The 20331-nt window shown below is 48.9% G+C and overlaps 1 protein-coding gene across 3 annotated transcripts in view; it reads right to left on the bottom strand.

The window, feature by feature from the left end:
- Positions 1 to 20331, bottom strand: part of POU2F3 (POU class 2 homeobox 3) — an 88354-nt gene that overhangs the window by 11348 nt on the left and 56675 nt on the right. For all 3 annotated transcript variants that reach the window (XM_061146087.1, XM_061146092.1, XM_061146099.1), the window contains 7 exons: positions 13688 to 13792; positions 12374 to 12476; positions 9298 to 9380; positions 6376 to 6558; positions 5829 to 5970; positions 3623 to 3759; positions 1484 to 1645 (listed from right to left, as the gene is read on the bottom strand). In XM_061146087.1, the coding sequence (XP_061002070.1) occupies positions 1484 to 1645; positions 3623 to 3759; positions 5829 to 5970; positions 6376 to 6558; positions 9298 to 9380; positions 12374 to 12476; positions 13688 to 13792 (915 nt within the window). The remainder of the gene's footprint in view (positions 1 to 1483; positions 1646 to 3622; positions 3760 to 5828; positions 5971 to 6375; positions 6559 to 9297; positions 9381 to 12373; positions 12477 to 13687; positions 13793 to 20331) is intronic.

Genomic DNA, 20331 nt, shown 5'->3' with positions numbered 1-20331 from the left:
ACTGCACCTTGGTTCTCCTACTTTCTCCTCTGCGAACTCTACACCCTACACAATTACTTGCCTCTTCACTCCTTCATGTCTTTTTAGACTCAGCTCAGGTATTAATTATCTCCTTGGGGAAGCCGTCCCTAAACACCACCTCCCAAGGCTTGGTTAGCTGCTACTCCTAAATTCTCTGAGAGAAACCATCGTGTTGCTTGTCATTTGTTTATTTGTCTGCCTCCTCTGCTAGGCAGTGAGGTCCTCTGGGACAGGGGACAAATATTATTTATTTGTGTATTCCCAGCACTCGGTACAAAGAACAATACATAGTAGATGGTTGATCAATATTTGGTGAAAGAATAAACAATAGTATACCTTTATGAAATATGCCAGGACGAGGATGGATTTCAGCCACCCTTGAGTGCTAAAATCATGGGGACAACACCATTATCCCCACCTCCCTTCATCTTCAATCGTCATCAATCCCAGGGATGGAGAAGATATTTTCTACCCTCCAGGCCTTCCAGTCTACCTGAACTTCAAATTATTCCCAGCCCTGACTTCTCCCCTTGCATTCTAGAGTCCTAGATATAACCATCTACTTGACACTTTCTCTTGGATGCCTAGGATATTAAGTCTACCTTAATAAAACCAGCTTTAAATTCTCTGCCCCGCCACTTCAAACCTGTTTCTCTAGTCTTTATGATCTCAAAAAATGGCAACACCTTCCAATCTGTTGCTCAGGTCAGAAACATTGAGGTCATCTTGGCCTCATTTTTCATACTCCCTGCCTGAGCTAACAGCACATATTGTTGGCCTCATGGTGGAAATCCATTTAGATCCAACCGCATCTCCCCCCACCATGCCCTCCACCTGAGCCCAAGCTTCCCCCCCTCGAAGCCTGATTGCTGTAACTCTCCCAGGTGGTATCCTGCTTTCACACAGATTAACCTCCAAACGGCAGCCTGGGGCAGCTCTCTAGTGGTATCTTATTTCACTTAAGATGAAGGTCAGGGTCCTTTTGATGGCCTCTGAGACCTTTCCTTGGTGAATGGCTTCCTGTTACTTCCCTGTTACTCCTTTGACTTCATCTCCCACTCCTCACCTCCTTCCTTGCTCTGCCCTGGTGACATTGGCTTCCTTGTTGTTCCTCAAACATGCCAGGTCTTCTCATTTTCTGGTCCCGCTACCTGGAACAACTCTTTCCTCCAGATATTTATATTTCATTCCCTTTCAATACTTAGATCCCCGATAAAATCTCACTTTATCAGAGAGGCCTTCTCTCACCCCTCTACTGAAACATCAGCTCTTTACAATCACATTCTATCTCCTTATTCTTCTTTATTTTATATTATATATATTTGATATATAGTATCTCTTTGCTTATTTATTTACTCCATACTCCCCTACCCCCATCTTCCGTAGGATGGGGAAGATTCTTGGCCCTCCAGGCTTCATCCCCCCAAGTGCTTGGCAGGCAGTTTGGCTCCTGGCCACTCACCAGCCGGGAACTGTACATGGATGATTTGATGGGTGTGGCCACAGGGCAGTTGATTCGCTTCTCCTTTTGTCGTCGGTTGCAGAACCAGACCCTCACCACCTCCTTCTCCATGGACAACTGCTCTGCAATCATGGAGATCTCCTCAGAGCTGGGTTTGGGGTTCTACAGAAACCAAAGGGACAGGTCATCAGGAGGAGAAGGGAACAGGACCAAGAATCGAAGGTGGGGGAGAGATGTTCCAGGAAGCAGGATAGAACAATAGATGGAGCAAAAGCTTTAGAATCAGACCTGAGATGGAACAGTGGTTTTTAGCCCTCACTCTGTGGCCTCAGGAAACTTTCCGAACCTCTCTGAGCCTCAGTCTTACCATCTGTGAAAGGAGAGTAATAATGACTACCGTATAGGACTATTGTGGAGACTGAAGGAGAAAATGTGTGTCAACCGCAGGGCCTGACACAGGGTGGGGGCTCTTCTCTCATTTCTTCTCCAGGATAAGTTCTGAATGAAGAAGCTGATGAGCTTGGTGGGGCAGGCTGAGTCCCCAGAACCCATGTTCTGCTCTTTCCTCATAATCTGAGGAAAACTTCTCTCAGCTGGTTTCTTCCTGCCTACCTCAGAATAGGAAACAATAGAGTTAAAACACGTGGACCCATCAAGACTATAGAGGAGATAAACATGTCTGTGTGTGTGTGTGTGTGTGTGTGTGTGTGTGTGTTAGTCAATAAGTCGTGTCTGACTCTTTGCGGCTCCATGGACTGTAGCCTGCCAGGCTCTTCTAGCCATGGAATTTTCCAGGCAGGAGTACTGCAGAGGGTCACGATTTCCTTCTCCATGGGATCTTCCCAACCCAGGGACTGAACCTGCATCTCTAGGTCTCCTGCATTGGCAGGTGGCTTCTTTCCCACTGAGCCATCAGGAAAGCCCATACATTTGTATACACACTCAAATATATATATATCTCCATCACTCCTTTGTTTTGACCGCTTCCACCCCCAACTCAATCTTTGATCTTAGCCCCCTTTCTCTTCTTTCTACAGCCTCCCTTACTCTTGCTACTCTGAGAAACTTCAGCAAAAGGAAAAGCCAACTTTCATGATCCTGCCAGCAGGATGCAGCCATCAAGTCCTCAGTCACATGCATGGGGGAATCTGCTGGGGAGGCAGCAGACCTGGAGGCCTGTGGCCTGTAAGGCAGAACTAGGCCACGGAAACATCCTTGAGGGACCTGAGTGGTGTGGATGGAAACTCTGGAGGCCGGTCCCTAAGGGACCCTGATTAAAGGCTCTCTAGGCCCCACATGTTTATCCCTCTTCTCTTCCCCAGCTCACATGGGACACATAACTGGTATTATTAGCTTCCACATATTGACTCCAGAATACACTTTTGCTGCAAGTTCAAAACAATGTGTGTATGTAATATGATCACAAATATTTAAGTGTATGTGAAGTGAAAGTGTTAGTCGCTCAGTCATGTCCAATTCTTTACAACTCCCTGGACTATAGCCTGTCAGGCTCCTCTGTCCATGGAATTCTCCAGGCAACAATTCTGGAGTGGGTTGTCATCTCCTTTTCCAGGGGATCTTCCCGACCCAGGGATCGAACCCAGGTCTCCTGCATTGCAGGCAGATTCTTTACCATCTGAGCCACCAGGGAAGCAAGTGTGTGCAGAAGAAAGAAATAGAAGGACATACATAGACGACATTTGGTGGTGAATTTTTTTCCGACTTCCCTGCATTTTCCAAATTCTTTACAATGAGTATTTATTTTATGTATATTATTTGAAAAATACAAAGTAATACGAGGAAGGTAAAGAATATGTACACAAGGCTCTGCTTCCTTTATCTCAACTGGATACAGATACAATCCTCTCCACTAGGATTCTGGATCCCAGTCTAAATCTCTCCGCTGGAGGGATCATGGGTACCAAATAGAGGTCAGAGCCAGCAGGGTCAGTGGGGGAGGAAGTTTCTGGAACCCAGCCTGTCACTCAAACGCCTGGAGAAGGAGCAGGTCTCTGTTTTCTGACCCTTTCCCAGGGCAGGTGTTGGGGGGCTCAGGGGTGGTGCTGAAGGACCTGTGCGTGTGTGCTCACCCTCCTGTGCAAGTCAGCCCACTCGCCCCCACCACAAGGATCTGCTCACATCTTGAAATCTCTTCTCCAGAGTCAGACGGATGTTGGTCTCGATGCTGGTCCGCTTCTTCCTCTTCCTCCCGAACACCTCGCTGAGGGCAGGGTAAGAGTTGGGGGTGCTCATGGAGGGGTCCGATGGGGAGGACTCTGTGCAGAGCGGGAGAGGAGAGGAGGCTCAGAGAGGGGAAGGCAGCCGGTGCAGGCTCTGTCTCCCTGGACTTGAGGTCCCATGACCCTTCCCCAGCAGGTCTGCAGCGGACCCCCGCCCACCACCGCTGCAGGGGAGCAGGAACAGCCCGAGAATCCTGCTTCTCCTCACTGCTCCGGGCAAAGGTCCTCCACGCCTCCCACCGCGGTGCCTCCAGTGTTTGCGGTCATGGTTCAGGGACACCCAGACATCAGCGGCATGTGTGGGTGTGAGTGGGTGAGGGCAGGGCTCCAAGTGGCACTCACGGGTCTGTCTTTTACAAGGAGGCCTGGATGTGAATCCTGAGGGAAATGGGAACTGGGGTTTTGAGCTAAAAGCAATGGCCCTTGGCGGCCAGATGCTGGTGTGAGGCCACTTCCTTTGCAGCGTGAGTGCTGCAACTGAGGTGGCGTGAGGGGCCAACTGGGAGGGCCCTCAGAAGCATTCAGGTGCAGACAGGGAGTCACACCAGAAGAGATCTGCAAGGTCCTTTCCCAAAGATCCTAAGATTCTCTGGTCGTCTCTCTCAGTTCAGTGCTCCAGTAAAACCTGCCCGAGGGTCTGCCTGGTGGGGACGCTTCCTTACCCCCTCCCTTGTTTCCATGTGGAGGGACTTCCAAGAAGGTCACACCCTTGGCTGCCCATCTCCCACTCTCCTCTTTCTCCATAGTGACCACTGGGAAGTGAAGTGTTAGTCACTTATTCATGTCTGACTCCTTGTGACCCCATGGACTATATAGCCCACCAGCCTCCTCTGTCCATGGGATTCTCCAGGCAAGAATACTGGAGTGGGTTGCCATTCCCTTCTCCAGGGGATCTTCATGACCCAGGGATCAAACCCGGGTCTTCTGCACTGCAGGCAGAATCTTTACCATCTGAGCCCCCAGGGAAGCCCCATAGGAACCATTAAGCCACACTATCTACAGACTAGAGCCAGCCCCCCACTGGCTCTGCTCCTCCCTCTTCACTGAGATCAATGTTCTCACCCTGGGACAATTTTGTGCTACCCCCACCCTGCCCCGGGGACATTTGGCACTATCTCGTGACATTTTGGATGTTACAACAGGGGGTGGGCATCTAGTGTGTAGAGACCAAGGATGCTGCTAAATAGCCTATAATTCATGGGACAGCCTCCATGAAGAAGTATTATCTGTCCCAAGTTACTGCTAACGCATGGTTAAGAACCCTGTCCCACGCTGTTCCCTGACACCAAACTCTTCCATTCATTATTCTAAATGTTTTTCCCTTGGCTTATACCCTGGGCCTCCTGAAATTGCCTCCATGGCCACCACACCTGACTGAATCCTCCTGCAAACCCCACTCCTGCTGAAACGCTTTCCCAACCAGTCTAGCTCTCAGTAACTTGCTGCCCTCTGAAAACCTACTCAAGAATTAGCCAGATAAAGATCTTTGGTTGTGCCTGTAGCCTCCTCCTCCCAGCCATGAGACCCTGGAGAACCCCATTCCCTATCCCCCTGCTCTAGACCCAGTCCAGACAGTAGTCTGGGTGTGTTGGCTCTGCAGACCCCACCTTTGCCTCTGGTGAGCAGTCCTATGGTAAGCAGGTCTGGAGTAGGGAATAAAATAGGGCAAGTCTTTGTGGCCACAGACCTAAAGCCATGTCCTCCATGGCTTTTTCCATAATGAAGCTGACATCGTCATCTCTATTAGCCTGCCTCCAGTGTCTTATTTTTCTGTTGGTTCCAGACTCAGGAGGAGAGGAAAGGGCCCTGTGCGTAGACCACTGAAAGCCCCAGCATAGACCAGTCACCAGCCCCTTCCTGCAGACCTTCGAAGGCAGGGGTCCCCCACCTCTGGGATCTAATGCCTGATGATCTGAGGTGGAGCTGATATAATAATAATAGACATAAAGTGCACAATAAATGTAATGCACTTGAATCATCCCCAAACCACTCCCCAACCCTGGGGTGTGGAAAAATTGTCTTCCATGAAAACCAGTCCCAGGAGCCTAAAAGGCTAGGGACCACTGCTCTAAGGCACCATCCATCATCATGTCCCCAAGGCTTACCTGCATCGTTCAGCCACTTCTCCAGCAGCGGCTTGAGCTTGCACATGTTCTTGAAGCTCAGATTGAGGGCCTCAAATCGTGAGATAGTTGTCTGGCTGAAGTCGTTACCATACAGCTTTCCCATGGCCAGACCCACATCTCCCTGCATGTGGGGGTGGAGAGGGAGGAACTTGATTGACAGGTCCCTTTTCCCCTTTGTCAACATCCCCCACCATCCTAGCTCCCGGCCACACCTTTTGAGCTCCCACCCATCACCCTGGCTCCCTTCCAGGTTTCTTCCTCTAAGATGGAGACTTGGTTACTTCTCTCCTTACACTCTGAGGGGTCTGTGTCTTGCCCCTGGCCTGGCCGTCATTCCTCACCCCCTCCACCAGCAGGGTCCCCGGCTTCCCTACCAATGGCAACTGTGCCCCCATTGTTAGGGGACATAGGGGCACAATGGGTTTGCCCCAAACACCATGAGCTTGAGTTGCTCTTAAGACTACATTTAGGAAGTCCAGTCTCTACTCAGCCCAAGTTCTTCCACCTCCTCAGTCCCAAACCAAACCTGTGTGAAGCCCAGCTTAATGCGCCTCTGCTTGAAGGTCTTGGCAAACTTCTCCAGCTCCTCCAGGTCACTGGGCTCGTCAGCTCCTCCAGCGCTGGGGAGATGCTTGGGCACCGGGAGATGCTGAGATGCTTCCAGATGGGGTTCTAAAGAAGATCCTGGTAGCCCAGGGCGCCCAACTGCCTAAGAGGAGACACACACCAAGCTCACCCACAAATAGTCAACAGATGAAATGGCATTCTCTGAGCTTTTTGCACAAAAGGCCCACTTAGAGGCTAACGGGTTGGATTCCTATTATTTCAGTGTTGTGGAAGTGAAAATTGGAGTTTCTGTGAAGGGACTGGGCTTCCTGGGTGGCTCAGTGGTAAAGAATCCCAATGCAGGGGATGCAGGTTTGATCCCTGGGTCGGGAAGATCCCCTAGAGAAGGAAATGGCAACCCACGCCAGTATACTTGCCTGGGAAATCCCACGGACAGAGGAGCCTGGCGGACTATAGTCCATGAGGTCGCTCAGACATGACTTAGCGACTAAACAACAACAACATGAAGGGACCAGCAGGAGTAGCTGGGGCAGAAACAGCAGGAGTGTGGGACAGGGCGGTGGCCTTTCTGGGTTTTAGTCTATGACTCATGGTTTGACTCTGAGCAGGTAACTTCCTCCTTTCAGTTTTCCACCATAAAGGGAGCTAGCAGGGTTATCTACAAAGATCCCCAAACAAATCACAAAATGGGAAAAGGAAAAGGTTGTTTGCCTTGTCTCTTCTTTTCCACAAAGCAAAGTGACTGAGGTGTTCAACAGGCATTAACTGAAGATAACAAAGGGCATCTGAGACTCATTATGTTAATGGAATTTCCATAAAATTCCAAACTCTCGTGACTGCCATTTTATTTTCTAAACCATCATTTTCTTTCATGAGAATATTTTGCTTTCTGCTTTTTTTTTTTTAATCAAAGGTATTCCATTGCTATCCAAGTGCCCCTTGATCGCATTCATGGTTGTCAGGAGATATCCTTTCTTTAGTTTATTTTCATAGAACAGACTGTTATACCTGGAATCCAATTTATGCCTATTGGGGTCAGGAGTAAATCCAACTTGTCCATGAAAAGGGAATGGAACCCAGGCTTGGGGTCCTAAGGGGCTTGTGTCCAGGGCAGTGGCTGCTCCCCATGTGGATGACGTGGTCTAAGTCCACTCTTTTATTTCCTCCCCAGTTTACTCTTTTCCAAGACTGGGGTTAACTTTAGTCTTTTCTTCAGGCTTCCCATTCAGACAGGCAGCCTTGTGATGACCAGAGAAAAGTTAAGGACTCTTTTCCCCGAGGGAGGTTCTTTTAGAGCAGAATGATTTGAAACCACTAGGCTTTGAACCTCTTCAGTGGGGGACTGGGTGGCACAGACCAGACCCTCAGGACAAAGCCTATCTCCTGCATATCCAATCAGCTGCAGAATTGCTTTGAGTCAGCTTCCCCCATTACCCTGTCAGCCCCTCCTTTCTGCCCTTACTTGTTGCTGTTGTTCAGTTACTAAGTCATGTCTGACTCTTTGACCCCATGGACTGCAGCACATCAGGCTTCCCTGTCCTTCACTGTCTCTTGGAGTTTACTCAAACTCATATCCATTGAGTCAGTGATGCTGTCTAACCATCGCATCCTCTACCCTTCCTGCTGCCACTGTAAGCAGGTCTCTTTACTGATGCCCCAGAATGATCTTAACAATCTTCCAAACAGTCTTTCTGTTTCTGGTCTCACCCAGCTCTTGTGTTATAAGTCACGTGAGTTGATCTTCAGAACCCGGTAAGATTTATTCCAGATCTAAGTCTGTGGTGATGAGATTCCACTAGCAGTAAGGAAGAGGTCTGAGAGCTTAGGACACTGGTGTCCTTGTTTCTATTAGCCACTAGATGGCACCCTCGGCTCTTCCAGAAGTTCAGTAGACTCTAGCACTGTAAAGCCAGGGGCAATCCATGGGGATCTTAGCACAGAGTAAGGATTGGGATCTCTGCAGTCATTCCTAGCTCTTCTACACGTCAGATTCTGCAGAGCCATCTCATGCAGTGGTGCAGGGGTTAACTGCATGGGGCAGCTGAATGAGGGGAGGGGTGGCAGCTCTGATGTAACTCCAGCTGCTCTGGCCAAGCCACATTCCCTGGTGTGAGGCTGCCTCTGGCCAGAGCAAGCAGTGCCTTTTTTTCTCTCTGGCAAACAGGTGCTGTGTGGCGCCAGGGCAGCTCTGCAAAGGGCCCTCTTGCAGACCTCAGTCCTCCCAACCCAGGCACCTGTCCACTACAGAAGCCAATCTACAAAAGCAGTTATATATACATACGTACATACATACATATATATATATATATATATATATATATATATATATATATCCCTGCCACGTGGCACATGAAATCTCAGTTTCCTGACCAGGGATCGAACCTGTGCTCCCTGCAGTGGAAGCGCAGAGTTCCCTGGTGGTGGTTCCCTGGACCACCAGGGAAGTCCCTCAAAGAGTGGTTCTTAAGAGAGGCCCAGAGATGAGACACCCTGTCTTGCTGTTCTCCTGACATCAAGCCTGTGAATCTCTGGTCTCCTCCTTGGGACTTGAGAGCATCAGGAAGGTTGGCAGTCACCTTGGTGTCCCTGGAAAGTTAGCTGAGCCCTGCAGAGGACTGATGCAGGGGCCTGATCGGAGAGGGATGGAATGCCTGTGTTCAGAGCAGGCTAGCACAGGAGGTGGAATCTCTGGCTTCTAATTCTGGCTCCACGAGTGACACTGGGTCACTCATTTCCTCTGATTGTGACTTGAATTTCCCCCTCTGTGTCAATGGAGACAATCCCTTGCTATTTCCCCTCCCCAGCGGGAGAAACCAGGGAACTTAATTCCATCAAGAGCTGAGAGGTTCCTAGAGGGGACAGGAGGAGCATGCCTGTTTACCTGGGATGCCAGGCCAGGCCCCGGCTGCGGGAGGAGGAGGGAGCTCTGTTGCTGCGGAAAGGGGAGAAGATTCGGCTGCAGACCTGGGTGAAAGGGGAAGAACAAAGCAACAAATGCATAAAATTCAGGCCAGCTGAAAGACATGCTCTACCTGATAACCATCCCCACCCCCCGCTACTTAATCCCCCCAACTCCCCCGGAGCCCCGAGGAAAGGCCCCCACGGGCACTGTCAGGATTGCCACACACAGGTGGAGGCAAATCAGACATGGGGATAAACAGATGTAAACAGCAGTCCCCAAACCAGTCCTTCTGCTTGCCTGCCTGCCTGCCTGCCTGCCTGCCTAGAGTGGTACAAAGGCTGAGGAGGGTCAAAGAAACCAGCTCTGGGAAACCCAAAGTGGGAAGGAAATGAAGGGGGTGACCACTCAGAATTCAAGCTGGGGCTGAGGGCTTTCGTTTTGCCTGCAGAAGTAGCTGGGATGGCTAGAGAGGCCTAGCCACATCTGCAAAGATGCCAGGTCAAAGGAACGGAGCCATACAGCTCTAAAGGGCAGCAGGCAAGTGCCAGAGGCTCTTGGCAGGACCCAGACATTGTACACTTGGGAGGAAGAGCTAAGAGAGAGAAGGGAAGAGCCCAGGCCAAGCTTCTGGCAACTTCTCGCTGGTGGTGTGGACTCTACCTGCTTGTTCACACTGCCTGAGGTCTGCTTCCTCCTTCTTGCTCCAGGAAAACTGTCCATGGAGCGCTCTGCCTGGTTGGTGCTTGTGACAATGGCCTCCCTCTGAGAAGAGCCACAGCCAGGAACTGTCACTCCCATTATGGGAATGGAGCCATCCAATACCAAAGCACATGACGGGGCAGGTCACCCTACGCACTCAGCACAGAGCAGAACCTTGGGGTCTCTGATGTCCCTAAGCTGTTCTGGGTCACTGATGTGTAGCATCTACTGAGGCTGACCACTGTACTCTTCAGAATGAAGAAATGCTACATCAGCTTAGCGACAACAGAGGCCCCGAAGGCTTAAGTTTTCCTTATTACAATACATAGGCAAGAAAAATAAAATATCATAGGCAAATCTGCAGCCACATGGATGGACCTAGAGATGGCCATACTGAGTGAAGTAAGTCAGATAGAGAAGAAATATCCTGTGACATCCTTTATATATGGAATCTGAAGAGAAATGATTTACCCCAGACAAATGAACTTATTTACAAAGCAGAAAGAGACTCACTGGCTTAGAGAACAAACTTATGGTTGCCGGAGAAATAATGGGGGGACAGCTAGGGAGTTTGGGATAGACATGTACACACCACTGTATTTAAAATGGATAGCTAACAAGGACCTACTGTGTAGCACAGAGTACCCTGCTCAGGGTTTTGTGGCAGCCTGGATGGGAGGGGAGTTCAGGGGAGAATGGAAACATGTATATGTATGGCTGAGTCCCTTCACTGTTCACTGGAAACTATCATAACATTGTTAATTGGCTGTATCCCAACACAATATAAAACATTAAAAAATAATAATAAAGTTAAAAATACATAAGCAAGAAAGCTCCTATAAGTAACCCTGTACCGAGAGTCAGAGGTATGAGTACTAATAGTGATCTGACATTTACATTGCATTTTGAAACGTACAAAGCCCTCTCACACGCATTATTTCAAATAACTCTCAGTAACCTTTTGAGGCAGAGTTTTACTATGATTCCATTTTTAGGGAGAAGAAAAAGGAACCTCAGCTCAGGTAAGGTTCTCAAGGAGACCCAGCTAGTAAGTGACTTTTTTTAACCAATGAGTTTTTCTGATTCTAAATACTAAACTGTATTGCCCCTCTGTGTTACACACTAGCCTCATTGGTTTTATGCCTGAGCCAGTTTCACAATACCATTTTTCAAAAAGAAATAGAATTAACTGTTAACTTCCCTTTCCTATGCCAAGAGTAGGATGTATACTGGTTAGTGAATGCAGATACTCAAAGATTCACATATGTCCTCATTCATCATCATCATAACACTCTGAGATGACTTGGAAACTAAGGATACCTATCACTGGAGCAGGTGCTAAGGACAGAAGGCAAGATTGCATTTTTGTTGCATTCTGGATCTCCAAAGCCTCTCTTTGGGATTTGAACAACGGAGGGAAGCTTAGACTTCATCACTTTCAGCTCTAGTTGGTGGAGGTGGGAGAGGGCGGGGCAGTACCATGCAATGCCAAAAAAAATGGGCTTCTGACAGACTGTTACGGAACTTTCTAGTAGGTCATTGGTGACCTCATAAGACCGCCTACCATTCGAGGTTATTTTTAAAGATGTCAGAAAAATCCCTCCACAGAACTCTTGGCATATCAAGCTCAAGAAATGTTAGTTATTACTGTGAATATTCTAATCTGCTTGTTCTTGGTCAAAGGAGAAGTTCTCTGTGAGGAGCTTCCCTGTTGGAGGAAACCCGAGAATGCTCTGCATAGCCCGTGGGTGGCGCTGCCGCCCCACACATACGGAATTGCAGCTCCCCAAGGGCGGGCGTCTGTTTCCACATCCTGAGTCCTGGGGAGGTTTCCAAGGAACTGGGACTGCGTTTCCCAAAGAGTTCCTCATTCCTCGCTCTGCCCCAGCTCTGCCACCCTTCACCTTTGGTTTCAACTGGTCATGAAATTAAGGAAGATGGGAGAGGCAAAAGGAGAAATATTCTCAACCCGAAGGGCAATACTGGGTTCCTTCCTCAGGCCCTGAGCTGGATAAGCCGCTCTTGATACCAGAGGGTGAGCCGGTCACCCACCAACCCTAACGTGGCACTAGCGGTAAAGGACCCGCTTGCCAGTGCAGGAAACAGAAGAGACTCGGGTTCGACCCCTGGGTGGGGAAGATTCCCCTGGAGAAGGAAACTGCATCCCACTCCAGTATTCTTGCCTGGAGAATCCCATGGATTGTCCATAGGGTTGCCAAGAGTTGGACACGACTGAAGTGACTTAGCACACACACACGCACATGAGTTGGTCACCCACACCCCAAACTTGGTCCCCAGCAGGCAGGAGCAGCCCTTTACCACCCTTGTCTATATAGAAAACCCCCAGGGTTCTCACCTTGCTGCCCAGGCTGGGTCTGAGATAGCAGGAACTGGGAAACAGACTGTAGGTGTCCGGGAACCAGCACGAGCTGCTGGAGTGAGTGGAGGGAGGCCATGTCCTATGCGGGGAGACACAGACATCATAGAATTTACAAGCTGGGAGCACGGGCTCCATCCATCCGCTGCCTGTCTGTCCCAAGGGTATCCACCGGGAGCTTGCCCTATGCCTCCGTGTGTCCCTGTGTTTGGCACATAGCAGCTACCCTGTTAACGCTGCTGTTGATACACTGCCTGCCCTCAGTCAAGCCATGCCTTGCAGCCTGTTGTTACTTAACCTTGCCTTGTTATTTAACTTTCGTGTGTGTCAGAACTGTCTCCCAGCTGGACTGATAATGCCCCGAGGACACAGACTGTGGGTATTACCCATCTCTCAGAGGTTTACCCTAGAAATGACAAGCAATCCACTTTTTTTTTTTCTTAATCTCATGCCATTTGATTATACTAAAAGCCATTTTTATTTTGGCCGTTTCCAGGGTCTAAACCATTCCTGGAGGAAGAGGCCCGTTACGTGCTCTTAATAAAAATGCTTTGATGAAACAGAAAGTCCATTTCCCCTGGGGGTTCCTCCCATTAGACCCCGCAAAGAGAAACACCAGTCCCAATATACAGGGACCTGGGAGTCCTCTGTGATCTAGACCCACGGGAGTCTGTGATTCCCACAGGACTGAGCTTAGGTCTGTGCACAAAGAAAAGACTTGGTAAATTCTTGCTGAAAAGAAGTGAAAGAATAAATGCACATTCTATGCTTAAATATTTCCAGGGAAGAGGCAGCTCTTTCTTCCCTGGGGGAATCCATATCAAATCAGGGACTCACCCTGTGGACACCCAGCCTTCTCAGACATTTGTCATTACTGTTTCAGGAGCCTCTTTATTCCTTCTAGCTTGACAAACTCTTGAGGAAGGAGAATGGGCTTAGTTGGGACAGAGGTGCTCTGTAACCATAGCTGTCATCGTGGGGCTCCACTGAATATGGCTGGCAAACCCCAGCCTCACAGCTCCGAGCTCCATCAATTGGCAAGACAGGCTGCTTTTTCTCCCAGGGGGTGGAGACCTCCCTCTTTGTATAAGGAGCCAGGCTTCATCTTTCTGAGGAGTGTCTGGTAACCCTAACCTCACCTCAGACACCCAAGTTTCCCTGCAGGGGATTCTTTGGCCCGATCTGGACCCACTGAAAACCAGATCCAGGGGTGAAGCGTTTTGCAGGAGGCTCGCCTGAGACTCACTGGCCCACTGAGACTGTTAGGGCTCCCCGACTCAAGCTGGCATTTACCCCAGACATTTGATTTCCGGGCATCATGGCAGGTCCTTGACTCAAGTGACATGGTCGATGAGAGAGAGTCTGCTGCAGGGAATCGCTGAGGTCCTCAGTTTTAATCTGTAAGTGGAGGCAGGGAGAAGAAGCATCAGTTCAGGACCCCTCAGGCAGACGGAAGGGGAAACTTGGAGAAGACGGAGGCAGGAGATGTTCAACAAGCCCCGAGAGTCAAAGAACTTGCTCAGCGCCTATTGGGCTGCTTGATTTGCCTGCCTATGTGAGTCCTTTAGGTCAGGGCAGCTGGTAAGGCACAGAGGTTGAGAGGCTCTCGGGGGAAATGTCCTTGAGACGGGGGATCCACTTGGATTGATTGCTCCTGAACACCATGGCCTGTGCTGGTATGTACAGCAATATACGCTCTTCCTCACTAAAACTCAAAAAATGAAGAATTTTTGTAGTGACTTCAAACATTTCTTTTGGATTGTTAGATGATATTCTTTTTTCTTGGGGGTGGCATGTTAGAATTTCTTTTTGTAAATGATAGTGCTCCTCAATGGAATTTTTATTCCATTTTATTTATTTATTTATTTATTTACGGCTGAGCTGGGTCCCCACTGCTGTGCAGGTTTTGCTCTAGCTGTGGTGAGCAGGGGCTGCTCTCCAGATGCAGTGCATGAGCCTCTCTTGCTGTGGAGCATGGGCTTTAGAGTGCACAGGCTTCAGCAGTTGCAGTCTGAGGGCTCAGTAGTTGTGGCGGGCTTAGTTGCTTCGCAGCATGTGGGATCTTCCCAGATCAGGGATCAAACCCGTGTCTCCTGCATTGGCAGGTGGATTCTTTGCCACTGAGACACCAGGGAAGCCCCCTAAATGGTATTTTTAAAACTCCCCACTTAATAAAGTTTTTTTAAAAAAGTGAAAAAGGTAATTCTTTACCAATCTCTCTTATATTCTGTTTTTTATTTTCCTGGTCCACAAAATCACAAAGTCTGGAAACCAGCTTCCCTCCATCCCCCTGTGTTTTCTACACTAACCTGCCCTCTGTGAGCTGAGCTGCTTTGGCAGTTAGCTTCTTTAACCATGCGGCCTGGGTGACAGACTTTGCCTGTCTCCCTGCAGGTGGGGACATGCTCCCTCACAGTCACTGCTGAAGTTGCAGCCTGAGGGGCCTGTGGTGGTTTCCACACTCTCTCCAGCTTCTACCACCCTTTAGTGGCAGCACCAGCCACCCACCTGTGGGTTTTCCAGGTGTCCAAGGGCAGGGCAGGAAGTTCTACCTGTGCCCACCGCTCCTCCCACCCTGAGAACAACTACCCTCTTGCAGCCTTTCAAAAAGCCCATTGTGGGGGTGGAGGGTGGGCAGGGAGCATGCAAGGGACTTTGAATTCATATAATACAGCAGGGAGCTTGGGATACAGACAGAACCTTATAAAAGACATGGTGGGGCGGGGGTGGGTATGGCTCTGCTGGAACCTCTTGTCCCTAGGAATGTTGGCTTAAACCATTTTCTTGGGCTATGCTGGGAATATCACTGGCATCCTGGAATCTTTCATGTCTGCATTAGTTTAACACAAGTCAAAGGTACAGACTAACAGCTCTACCTGTGCTCAACTGCTGTGGGAAAATGGTGCTTTGGATCACTAAAGAAAGAACTCCCTTTGGCTGAAGAGTTAGGAAGATCTTGTTGAGTGACACAGACCGAGGAGGGAGCCCATGTCCTAAATATGGTACTTCGTACCTAGTGGGAACCCAGTGTGTGTTAACTGAATCAAAGACACAAACAGAGTCTCTCTCCCCATCCTCCACTGGGATACAGTGAGGAAAACATCGAACAGGGAGCTAGAACCTACTTCTAATCCCAACTCTGACCCTACTTTACAACATAACCTTGAGCAATCATTTCATCTCTGTGAGACTTGGTTTCCCCATTCTACATGATTTTTCTTTTGCTCCTCCAGGTTGCTGCAGTGCTCTTAGATAAAGCAGATCTAAGCAGCACCAGGAAGCCCTGCTTGTACCAAAAGTGATAAGAAGATGCTCCTTTTAGGGATGGTCTTTACACATCTTTCCTCTCTTTCCTCACCTAAGGAGACTATTCTGGAAACTTGGAAGCAAAGAGGAGGAAGTCAGAGTGTCAGAGAACAGCCTACTGGGGGCAGAGAGTTAGACATCCAGAAAACTCCATGGGCACTGCCCCCCCCAGGAGTGATCTCCAGAACATTCTCCATCCCCACCCCTAATGCCCTTCAGCTCTCCCCACCCACCATACTTGGCATCTCCATCTAAAAAGTTCTGGTGTCCTAGTTCTTCCCCCAGAAGTTAGAATTTTCACATCCTAGATTCCAGGGAAACATTCGTTAGCAGATTTTTGAAAGCTCAAAATAGATGATAAACTACTTATTTCAGATCACCACCAAGCTCAAGCTTTGCTCAGAAGGGAGATTTTACTTAAGCAAAGCCTCCCTTCCCCCACACAACTCTTTTGCACTCCCCTCGTTCTCCCAGGCATCCCTCATCCCCAGTGGGGATAGGTGAGACAGGATGGAGGAAGGGAGACTGAGGGAGAACATGGAAAATCGGAGCTCACAGCACGCTGGTGGAACCGCCGCAGGTAGCTTGGCAGGGCTCCAGCTCGGAGGCAAGTGGCAGGGTTCCTTTATAGACTCATTATGCGCAATGGGGAGATAAGAAGGTGCAGCTATGACAGAGCTTGAAAACATGCGCTTTGCCTCCAACCTGAGTGCTATCTGTTAGAATCAGTGCCAGGTCTTCCTGCAACACTTAATTTCAGAAACCAGTGCCATCATAAAAGAAAATGCACCCTTTCATCTGCTTTCTGGATCAATTGCCCTCCACACTCTTTCAGGGGTGCTGCCGACCTCCCACTCCTGAAAATGAGGTTCCTGATAGCAAAACATCCCCTGGGTGTTAGCCTGGGGGTGTTCTGACAACTTCGTGTGTTACTCATCTGAGTTTTTGCTTTATCGACACCTTATTCTTTCATTTTTCATCATTTACTACCCCTTGGGTATGAGTTGCTGATGGTGAACCCCAAAGAAGGCAATCCTGAAGAAACCAATTTGAAAGACAGCAAAGCAGAAGACTTTTCCTGTGACAAGTTCTAAAATCTCCACTTTGGTCAGTGAGTCTCAGAAAGAGCTGAACTGGACTAGGAGGAGGAGAAGACACGGCAGCAACTCTGTCTGCTTCCCACGCCTCTGCCGCCCCCCTGCACACTTCTCCGATTACTCTCGGAGAGTTCAGAGGCTAAGAAACTAAGAAATCAAGTCCCTTCCAAATCCAAAAATCCCTCTCATGGCTGTCAAATGGAAAACACTGGAGTCTTTCCAGGCAACTGGGTGTTGGCTGTGGATCGGGACGATGAGATAGAGAGACTTCTGTTGGATCCCATTGACTTATAATGTGAGAACCAGAGGCGAATTGGATGAAAACTCAATTTCCTGCATACTTGTGAAAACCCCACCAAACCCACAGCCTCCCTGAAACTGTGCAGATCATCTGCAGGGTCCCTTTGGAGCGTCTTTTCATGCCAGTAGATTAATTCTCCAGGCCCTGTTGTGATGGACTGATCCCTGGGGACATGAGCCACCACAGAGGGCTCTGCCCAGTCAAGGCCCGCTCATGGCCATCAATCACTCTGCCCATCTATTAGACACAGTTAGTTAGTTTAGGATCTTCTCCACCCATTGTGCTGAGTTACACTGAGTCTTGGGTAGTGACCAGAGAGGTAAAGAGGTATCATGGGTGATTATCTTTCCTAATCCGAGCGAACTCCCTGACATCACCTGCTTATAGAAAGCAATAAATAGTCTCGTTCTGGGAAGAGAGAGCCCTTTATGATGAACTGGAAACCCTTCAAACATTCCTTACTTAGCTTCACCTCCCAGTCAGGAAGTTTGAAGACAAGTGCTTATCTTCCTATCTCACGGAGACCAGGAGTGCTTCAGAGATGGGTGTACAGTTACACAACAGGACACTGGCTAAACCCTGACAAAGGAATGGTCCTCTGACCCTCCCCTGACACTCTTTCTACAAAACAGTACCACACACTTCCCAGGGATGGGAGAGAGAACAGACTATAGGTGATGGAAAAGGTGATGCTGTGGACACACATACACTTGAACCTCCTTATTAACCATCTGATGGGGCACGGGGGACTGGAGTACTTAGCCTTAGCCCCCTCCCCGTGACATGTCACATGGCCCTCTCCTGGGGGAAAAACAACCCGACACTAATGAATTTATCACTGGCAATGAAAACGATCAAAGCTGTAGTGCCAGTTGCATAACTCGTTTGTGGAAAGTGTTTCATAAACATTTCACAAGAAGGAGAATTTCAAAGCGTGAACATCTCCCAACCTGCCTTCAATTACAGGCAAGATTTTTTTTTTGGTTGTTATTTCTCCCTCCCCCCACCCACCCGCCCCTTCTATACTTCTCCAGAGCAGTGAGGAAGAGTTTCTGTTTTGTAACTGATCTATAAAACTTTTTGCTGATGAACAATCCTAAAAATACATTCCAAGTGGTGGAATGGGGCAGGCAGGTAACTCAGATGAACAAGGCTGAGAGTCCCCTAAGAGATGCTGGCTGTATTTTTGCCCAAGGGACTCCCCTTTCTCCATGGCTCATGACTGCTTCCCCTGAGTCCAAGGCTCCTGCCCCCTTGGGTCTCCGTGGGAAGTGCCTGGGGAGAAGAGGTGGACTGGATGAGGTCTAGTCAGGTCTATGACAGGACAGCCTACATGCACCTTCTTTAAAAAACAGTTTTGTGACTGTTTTCTTTTCAATTAGGTGTGCTGGGTCTTCATTGCAGTGTGAGGGTTTTCTCTGCTGTGGTGAGTGAGGGCTACTCTTTATTGCAGTGCATGGACTTCCCATTGTGGTAGCTTCTCTTGTAGAGTGGGCTTCCCAAGTACCTTAGTGGTAAAGAATCTGCCTCCAGTGCAGGAGATGTGGGTTCGATCCCTGGGTTGTGAAGATCCCTGGGAGAAGGAAATAGCAACCCACTCCAGTATTCTTGCTTAGGAAATCCCACGGACAGATGAGCCTGGTGGGCTACAGGCCATGGTGTTGCAAAAGAGTTGGATATGACTTAGCAACTAAAGAGGAGAAGGCAGTGGCACCCCACTCCAGTACTCTTGCCTGGAAAATCCCATGGTCAGAGGAGCCTGGTGGGCTGCAGTCCCTGGGGTCGCTAAGAGTCGGACAAGACTGAGCGACTTCACTTTCACTTTTCAGTTTTATGCATTGGAGAAGGAAATGGCAACCCACTCCAGTGTTCTTGCCTGGAGAATGCCAGGGATGGCAGAGCCTGGTGGGCTGCCGTCTATGGGGTCGCACAGAGTCGGACACGACTGAAGCGACTTAGCAGCAGCAGCAGCAGCAGCAACTAAACAGTAAGAAATCTTGTAGAGCACAGGCTCTAGATGTTCAGGCTTCAAGAGCTGCAGCACATTGGCTCGGTAGTTGTGACCCACTAGCTTAGTTGCTCCAAGGCATGTGGAATCTTCCCAGATCAGGGATGGAACCCCTGTCCCCTGCATTGGCAGGTGGATTCTTATCCACAGTACCACCAGAGAAGTTCCTAGATGCACCTTTGCCTATACGCTTTGGAATCTTCTCTGGGACAGCACTGAACTTCTAGACGAAAGAGTGATGAAGTGAGGAGACATGGAGTCCTTTAATAAACATACAATTTCTTAGGAGGGTGGGGCCACTTGGAGTTGTTCCTTCTTGAAAAGAAGCTTTCCATAGAGGCCTCCTTGTTTTTCCTGCTTGTACCTCTGGAAATGCAACATGCTTATCAGTCCTGTTATTTAATGCTTTGGCTTCAGTTCTTAGCACATAGCACTGCTAGTGCTGACACATGTCTGAAAAAACCCCATCATTTTAAGCCCATAAAAGTTTTCTTCTCCCTCTGGCATATAGGTCCGTGCATTCAAGTTTAAAACTCTAGGAAGGGGCTCTGCTCTCTGGGAGGTCACATTCTCATGGATTATTTTCAGTTCCTAGGACTTGAACCACTTTAACCACTGTACTGCTTTCTAGCCCTCTGGAGACACCAGCAGCATCTGCTTCCAGTGAAGAGCTGGATTAATGCTAGCTCTCTTTTTAGACCCTGATTTTTTTTTTTTTTTTTTTTTGCCTCTCCACTTGACTTGCAGGATCTTAGTTCCCTAACCAGGGACTACACCTGGGCGGCGGCAGTTAAAGTGCTGAGTCCTAATCACTGGACAGCCAGGGAATTCCTAACCCTGATCTCTTCTGAATCAGTCTTCTAGTTATTCTGGCCGCCTACCTGATTGGCAAGAGGCGTGGAGTGCCTCTCTGATTCTTTGACTGAGAAGGAGTGTCACAGAGAACTGTTGATTCACCCCCATAGATGGCTGTTTTGCCCCCCAAATGAGTAAAATGGCCGGAAGTAGGGGTGGGGAGGGCTGGGGCTAGAAAGGCTGAGCATGGAATCAAACTCTGAAAATCTTTTGCCAGTGGCTATTCTTGGGAACTATCTGATGTGTGAATGCTGGTTGTCATCACACTGGGTTCTTCTGCATACACTGGGCTGCCTATCATGGAAGGATCTTGTGATTCTTTTCAGAGCAGGAGTTGGGGGAAAAAAAGAACACATCCAGGAAACAAGCA

Source organism: Dama dama, chromosome 1 (genome assembly GCF_033118175.1).
Source record: "Dama dama isolate Ldn47 chromosome 1, ASM3311817v1, whole genome shotgun sequence".
Classification (NCBI taxonomy): domain Eukaryota; kingdom Metazoa; phylum Chordata; class Mammalia; order Artiodactyla; family Cervidae; genus Dama; species Dama dama.
This window is presented reverse-complemented; position numbering and strand designations above follow the sequence as displayed.